Raw genomic sequence first — 7,487 nt, forward strand, 5'->3', positions numbered from 1 at the left:
TTTGTTTGTTCATTGGTACCAGGGATTGAACCCAGAGGCACTTAACCACTGAGCCACATCCCCAGCCAGATTTTATATTTTTTAGAGACAAGGGTTCTTGCTGAGTTGCTTAGGGCCTTACCAAGTTGCTGAGGCTGGCTTTGAATTTGTGACCCTCCTGCCTCAACCCCCAGAGCAGCTGGGTTTATAAGCATGGGCCACGATGCTAGGCTCTAAGATGGATTCTTAAAACAGCAGAAGCTCCCATTTCTGTGGCTTCCATGTGCCAAGCACTATGCAGTTTCCTCACAACAATTCCATGAGCTAAGCATCATCCCCATTTTCCAGATAAGAAAACTGAAGCTAGGGTATTGGAATCAGAATGATTTTGAAGTTAGCTGACCACTTCCCCAAAAGTCTTGATGTTGTGCTATGTTGCCCTCCCAGCTACCTCTTGCTTCATGTCTCACCATTCCTGGTGTTATAATGCACTACCCAAAAAACACTATCATTCTAAATTAACCCCTGGCCACTTTTATTGTTGTTATAAAACATTTATTGTGGGATAGGGTTGTGGCTCAGCAATAGAGTGCTCACTTAGCACCTGCAAGTTCCTGGATTCAATCTTCAGCACCACATAAAAATAAAATAAAAGTATTGTGTCCAACTACAATTAAATATTAAAAAGAAAAAGTTCATTGTTTATCAGTGCCAAACTCTAAAACAGGTGTCTCAGCCTCAGCACTGCTAACATTTAGTTGTTAGTGGGGGCAGTGCTGTGCATTGTAAGATGTGTAGAAGCACCCTGTCCTCTACCCAGGAGATGTTGGCACCCATACCTCAAATGTAACACCACAAATGTTCTCTGGATGAAAAATTACCCTGGATTGAGATCCAATGCTCCAAAAAGAGGAAAAGGCCAAATTCTTATATCATCCTAGAAGAAAATTGAATTAAGGGGAGATTTTAAAACTAATAAAAATTTTCACTTTAATGATTTTTTACTTTACCAGCTTAAGCTAACGTCAGCTCCAAGTGTCTCATGGTTTCTTGCCACGTGCGGAACACTAGACCAGTTACACACAAACTAGTTATCCAGGAATCAGGGAAAGGAACAAGGGGATCAATCTTGTCCTCTCAGCAATGACCCTACTTGTCATGTAGTGAAATTCACGTTTGCCTGGGATGAAAAGACCACCGTGAGGTGGCTGAGTGATAGAGGTGAGGACATGCCACCCCAAAGGTGCTGCTCTGGCATATTAGCTGTTCTGAATTAAAGACACTTTAGAGACAGCAGGTGCCAGAGGGTCGGTCAGACCTTCCTTCTGTCTCTCAAAAGTAGATGAAATTCCCATATGAAACATGATCTGTTCCAAAAGGAAAGTAATGTTCTTATCAAGGACAAGAATTTGAGGCCAGGGGAAATCTATACAAACAAACCTTGTTAGACTAATCCTTATCTTCCTAGGTATTTTGCCACTCAATTAACTAACTATCCCAGCCCAGGTCCCCTTAACCTTGTCCTAGTCTCATAATTCATTACTCTTTGTCTACTTTAGTATGTAAGTGTTCAGTACCACATCTTTGGGTCATTTCCATATAAAGGTTCTCATGCCACACAAAAAAATCATATTAAATATGTTTTTCTCCTATTGATTGGTCTTATGTTTAATTCTCAGGCCCAATGGAAAAACCCTAATAGAGTGGAGATAAAATTTTGCCTCCCCTACACTGGGGAAGCATTTTTAATAGTGTTATGGTTTGGATGTGAGGTGTCCCCCCAAACCTGCTCTGTTAATGCAGGAATATTCAGAGGTGAAATGACTGAATTTTGAGATCTGTAACCTGATCAGTCCATCCTAGTTTGAATGGATTGGTTGGGTGGTGACTGTAGGCAGGAGCCTGGCTGGAGGAGATGGGTCACTGGGAGTGTGCTCTCAGAGGGTGTACCTGCAGCCCCTGAACACTCTCTTCTCGGCTTCTTGACCCTGCTGAGCTCAGCAACTTTCCTCCGTGATGCTGGGCCTCACCTCAAGCCCAAAGCATGGAATTGGCTGAGATGGACTAACATCTCTGAAACCATAAGCTAAAATAAACTTTTCTTCTTTTTTTGTTTGCTTGTTTTTTAGTTGTAAATGGACACAATATCTTAATTTTATTTATTTATTTTTATGTGGTGCTGTGGATTGAACCCCAGTGCCTCACACATGCTAGGCAAGTGCTCCACCACTGAGCCACAACCCCCACCTCAACTTTTCATCTTCAATATTGTTCTCATCAAGTATTTTGGTCGCAGCGACACAAAGCTGATGAACACAAATGCAAAACAGCAGTCGTTGAATTCAATGCTGATTTATTCCAATTAAAGGAAGCAATGCACAAGTCACCTGGGCAGTCGGCTGAGCTGAAGGGCAAAAGCCAAGAACAAGACATTCTTACAATTAGCCATCAATACACATAGCTCTTCTTCCACACCTCCTCTCAGAAAAGGTGAGGTAATGAAGCATAGGAAAAGAGAAAAGGGGGGGATGGGATTTATTCGTGGAGGAAGGCGGTCTCATGCATCCTCTCTTCTGAAGACCGCCCCATCAGCACGCCTCACTTCGGATGATCTTGATATCATGACCATCCTCCCTGCAAATTGAACAATATCATTACCTATCATGCTAAATTCTTTGTGCTAAAAAGACCCATATCATCATATATTATGTTCTTTCCAGAGCTATATTTGCTATATTTATAGTTTTAAGATAAATCTAGGAAACAGAAGGTGAAAGTCTCTACCATCTACACTTTGCCATTTCCCCCCTAACCCTAGAGCACAGAGCACTAGCCCCTAGGAACACTCTGAGAAGACGGAGATTACTTGGTGAAGCCTGAGATCACAAAATGTACCTTTGCTATACAAACAAGCATACCAAAAGGAGGGGTAGAGGTGGGTGGTCAGATGTGTTACATGGAGGACATCAAGTATCATGTTTTTTTTTTCATATTAATTTTTTAGTTTTAGGTGGACATAATATCTTTATTTTATTTTTATGTGGTGCTGAGGATCGAACCCAGTGCCTCATGCATGCTAGGCAAGCACTCTACCGCTGAGCCACAACTCCAGCCACAAGTATCATATTCTTAACATTCTACCAAGTAGTTAGTAAATCCTACTTCCCAACTAGTAGTACAGATGTGCAGGTCACCTGTGCCTCTCCTCTAAATTTAAAAGAAAATATAATATTCCAACTATTATATATTTTTGTTTATGTGTGTATGCAGTGCTGGGGATCAAGCCCAGAGCCTCGAGAATGCTAGGCAAGTGCTTTACCACTGAGCTACAGCCCCCCAAATATATTCTTTGTGTGTGTGTGTGTGTGTACATGCGCGCACGCCTGTGTGTGTGCCTGCGCACCAGGGATTGAACCCAGGGGCACTAATTCGTTGAGCCAAATTCCCAGCCTCCCCGCTCCATTTTTTTTTTCTCCACAGATAGAGACTCACTATGTTGCTTAGGGCCTTGATAAATTGCCAAGGCTGGCCTTGCACTTGTGATCCTCCGGCCTCAGGAGATTACAGGCATGCACCCAAACTGCTGAGATTACAGGCATGCACCACAGCGCCTGGCTCTTAAATATATTCTTAATTTGGGAAAATTGTGCATCCATGATAACTTGAATATCTGATGTTCAGTTGATTAATCATGAACCTCATTCTCTAACTTTGACCTAGAAAATGCACTGATGATTTTACATCTTCTTAAATGTCACTCTGAAGACTGAGGATTACTTATGTCACATTTGACTCTTACATCCAAGGAAAGAGTCACTACCTTCAAGGAATCAAAATTAAAGAAAAGAAATAGGCAGGGCATGGTGGCACATGCCTGTAATCCCAGGGATTTAGGAGACCAACACAGGAGGATCAAAAGTTCAAGACTAGTCTCAACAATTGAGCAAGAACCTCAGCAACTTAGCAAGAGCCTATCTTAAAATAAAAATGATAAAAATATAAAATAAAAATTGAAATAAAAAGGGCTGGGGATATAACTCAGTGGTAGAGTACTTGCATATCATGTGCAAAGTCCTGTGTTCAATTCTCAGCACTGCAAACACACACACACACACACACACACCAAATTAAAAAGAAAGAAAGAAATGAAGAAAACTTGGCTAGTCTACAGTTTTAAAATCATGTTACCTGATTTTCATGCACAGAGTACATTCATTGGGATAAGTGGTCATGTCACTTCCACACACAGGGTTAAAGTCCCTAGGACATCCTGGTAACCTATATCGATCACAGTCTGGCTAAAAAAAAGAAAAAGAAATTAGAGAATGATTAGAGACACACTTATTACAAATATAGCTAAGGGGGGACAATGTCCCAAGTCTCCCTAGATTTCTTAGAAACATCCTACACACAACTACTAGAGAAACTGAGGCATGGGATTGCAAGTTTGATTGTCCCTCAGCCCTCAGAAGGAACCAGCCCTGCCTGCACCTGTTTTAAACTCTAAGCAACCAAAACAATGAGACAATTTCTGGTAAGCCACCTAGTTTGTGACACTTTGTTAAAGAGCCCTAATATGGGGTACTGGAACTCATCCTTCTTATGTGATGGAATTGAAACAAGAGAGGTCATTTGTCTTACTCATAGCTACTAGTCATGAGCTAGGTCAGGACTAGAACTGGTCACAGTGATCAGACTATGGTGAACATTCTTACTTTAACAAAAGGTTAACTATAGGACCAGTTTTATATATATGCCAGGGCAGTAGGAATGCAGTGGGCCAATAAGTGAAGTGCTAAGCAGAGAATGAAGCTTTACTTCAGAGCCTGGCCAATGGCCAGCCCTGCTTAGATCTTTAGAAATCCAGATAATGTCAATAGAAAGTTATATTCCATTTATTCAATGCAAAGGCAGAGTAACTTCTTTTACTCCAAAGCAAAATAAGAGATCACCATTTACTTAGAGAGAGAAAGAGAGAGAGAGAGAGAAGGAAAACTAGGAGATATATATATATATATATATATATATATATATATATATATATATCCTACATCCTCAGGCCTTTTTTAAAATTTTATTTTGAGATAGGGTCTTGTTAAATTGCCTAGGCAGGCCTCAAACTTTTGATCCTTCTATCCCAGCTTCCTGAATATCTGGGATTACGGGAAGGCACCACCACACCAGTGATAAAGTAGCCTTGGGTTCAATCTCCAGTAAATAAAATACAACTCTGCTGGGATATAGCTCAGTGGTAGAGCACTTGTCTAGCCTGTGCTGGGTTTAATTCCCAGCACTATCAAAAAAATAAATAAATAAATAACTCTGCCAACTACAGAGTTGAATGTCTACTGGCAGAACTGAGCAGAGTGGCACATGCCTATAATCCCAGAGATTTGGGAGGCTGAGGCAAGAGGATAGCAAGACCAAAGCCAGCCTCAGCAATTTAGCAAAGTCACAAACAACTTAGCAAGATTTTGTCTCAAAATAAAAAGGGCTGAGCATATGACTCAGTTAAGAACCCTTGGGTTCAATCCTTAGTACCAAAAAAAAAAAAAAGGAGTGTCTGCTGGCAGGCATCAGAATAGTCTACAACCAGTAAGTGATCAATATGCTGTAGGAATTGGTTAGAGAGAAAGGAGAAAGGCATTTGTTTGTAAATAGCTTAAGTATGAGGTGGTTGTGTGAGTTTTGCTGTTAACAAACTATCCGTAGGAGGCCAGCCTGCTTAACTCAGGTAATAAATCAGACTGCTACCTCTAGTGACAATCCAGGAACCAAACAATAAGCCCTTTAACAATCAGCCCCAAATAGCCAGGACTTGATTAATAACTGACAGTTTCCCTCAATTCCAACTCAGGACCAACAACGGAAAACATAATGTGCACCCCTAGCCAATCCCATAGGATGCCCTGCTCCCTGTTGCTCCACACCAAAGCTTCTCTAGGCCAACTATTATAGCAAGCTCTGGACAGCCTTGGCTTGTTCTCATTTGGTCATCATTTACATTCACAGAATTTAATTTGATAAAGTACACAAAATGTAGCTGGGCACAGTGGTGCACGACTGCAATCCCAGCAACTTAGGAGGCTGGAGCAGGAAAATTCCAAATTCAAGCCTAGACTGGGCAAGTGAGGCCTCCTCCCAAAATAAAAAATAAAAAAGGGCTCAGGATGTAGCTCAATGGTAAAGCACCCCATTACCAAAAAAAGGGGGTAGATCACCATTATAGAAGAAGAGGAGGAGGAGGAGAGGGGAAGGGGAAGGGGAGTGGGGGATATAGCTCAGTTGGTAGAGTGCTTGCCTCAAATGGACAAGACCCTGGGTTCAATCCCCAGCACCACAAAAAAAAAAAGTTTGTTTTTTTTCCAACAGTTTCTGAAAATGGCTTTGAGGGTTTCCCTGTACACGTGGAAACAATGTGTACTTACTGTTTTATACTCTGAAGGCTCAGCATCCGAAGAGGCTGCAAGAAGAAAACATAATTTACCATGTATGATTAAAGTTCATAAAGGTTTTTTTTTAACCCATCTTGTGACTTATTCACACTTTCTTCCATTGCCTCTGATGTCTAAAGCATCTTGGAACCACCCTGCTCCGTACCCTCTAAAGAAGAAAGACAATTTTCAGCCCTTGGCACTTATAACGGGCACACAGAACGAACATTTTGTTCTGTTCCTATTAGGTTTGGTTGGAAAAGTTCTTTGAAGTTACAAAAGTCAGAACAGTAGGTGATAGTCTTTCCTCTGTGGGTTGGGGTAATAAACACAAAATTTAATGTTAGAGATTAGCACTTTAACTCCATGTGCCACGTCTGGGCAGGTGAAAGTCCCTTTCTCAAGGCGTTCCCAGGGCCCGCTCATCTCCAGCGACGGCTCAGCAGGATCCCCGGGCACATAAACACCAAAGCCTGATCTTGGACAGCAATAGATCTACTTAAAGAGAGAAAGAGCAGCTGGGAGCGAAGCCCAAACAACAACGAACAGAGGGTCGATGGCTCTACAAAGCCACCCCACAAGCCCCAGTTGGCGTTCCTCGACCCCTGCGGGAACCGTCAGTAACGGGTGCTGGGGACACCGCTAACGCCACCTAGACCTGGGAAGGGAGCAGCCACCGGCGGATTCTCTCTCCATCGCTTTTTCGATGGTCCTCATTACCTGCGAAGTCCCCCGCAAGGAGCAACAGTACCAAGCGCAGCGCCACGAAAGCCATCCTCCCTGCGCAGCTGTTCTCCTGATCTGCTCCTGCGCCAGCTCCGAGGGCGCTGCTGGCTAGGGGACATCGGGGGCGGGCGCGCGACACGGCGGGAGGGGAGGGGCGGAGCCGGGAGGGGAGAGGAGTGGGCGGCCAGCTGGACACGCAGAGGTAGAGAGGGCGCGGTGGCAGGGGCCAGAGAGAGGAAGGATATGGGGAAAACGACTTAGCGAAGGGAAGGAGAAAGAGGGAGGAGTGGGTGGGCTAGAAAGAACTTCTCTCCCTTCTCTCCCGCCAGGATGGAAGTAAGGAGGGAG

The 7,487-nt window shown here is 43.1% G+C and overlaps 1 protein-coding gene across 1 annotated transcript; it reads right to left on the minus strand.

The window, feature by feature from the left end:
• Positions 1-2,315: 2,315 nt before the first annotated feature.
• Spink2 (serine peptidase inhibitor Kazal type 2) lies at positions 2,316-7,261 on the minus strand. Its single transcript, XM_046444237.2, has 4 exons — positions 7,134-7,261; positions 6,408-6,442; positions 4,168-4,277; positions 2,316-2,613 (listed from the first exon to the last, which is right to left on the minus strand). The coding sequence occupies exons 1-4, from the start codon at positions 7,186-7,188 to the stop codon at positions 2,568-2,570; spliced, it is 246 nt and encodes an 81-aa protein (XP_046300193.1). The 5' UTR covers positions 7,189-7,261; the 3' UTR covers positions 2,316-2,567.
• Positions 7,262-7,487: the final 226 nt, after the last annotated feature.

This window comes from Marmota monax, unplaced genomic scaffold (assembly GCF_021218885.2).
Source record: "Marmota monax isolate L192 unplaced genomic scaffold, Marmota_monax_Labrador192_F-V1.1 WCK01_AAM20220418_F8-fsc00025, whole genome shotgun sequence".
Taxonomy (NCBI): domain Eukaryota; kingdom Metazoa; phylum Chordata; class Mammalia; order Rodentia; family Sciuridae; genus Marmota; species Marmota monax.

Coding starts and splice junctions, on each gene's coding strand:
- Spink2 (XM_046444237.2), bottom strand. CDS start 7,188: ATGGCTTTCGTGGCGCTGCGCTTGGTACTGTTGCTCCTTGCGGGGGAC. Junction 4,278..6,407: donor AGCCTTCAGAGTATAAAACA/GTAAGTACACAT, acceptor TCTTTTTTTTAG/CCAGACTGTGATCGATATAG. Junction 2,614..4,167: donor ACTCTGTGCATGAAAATCAG/GTAACATGATTT, acceptor TTCAATTTGCAG/GGAGGATGGTCATGATATCA.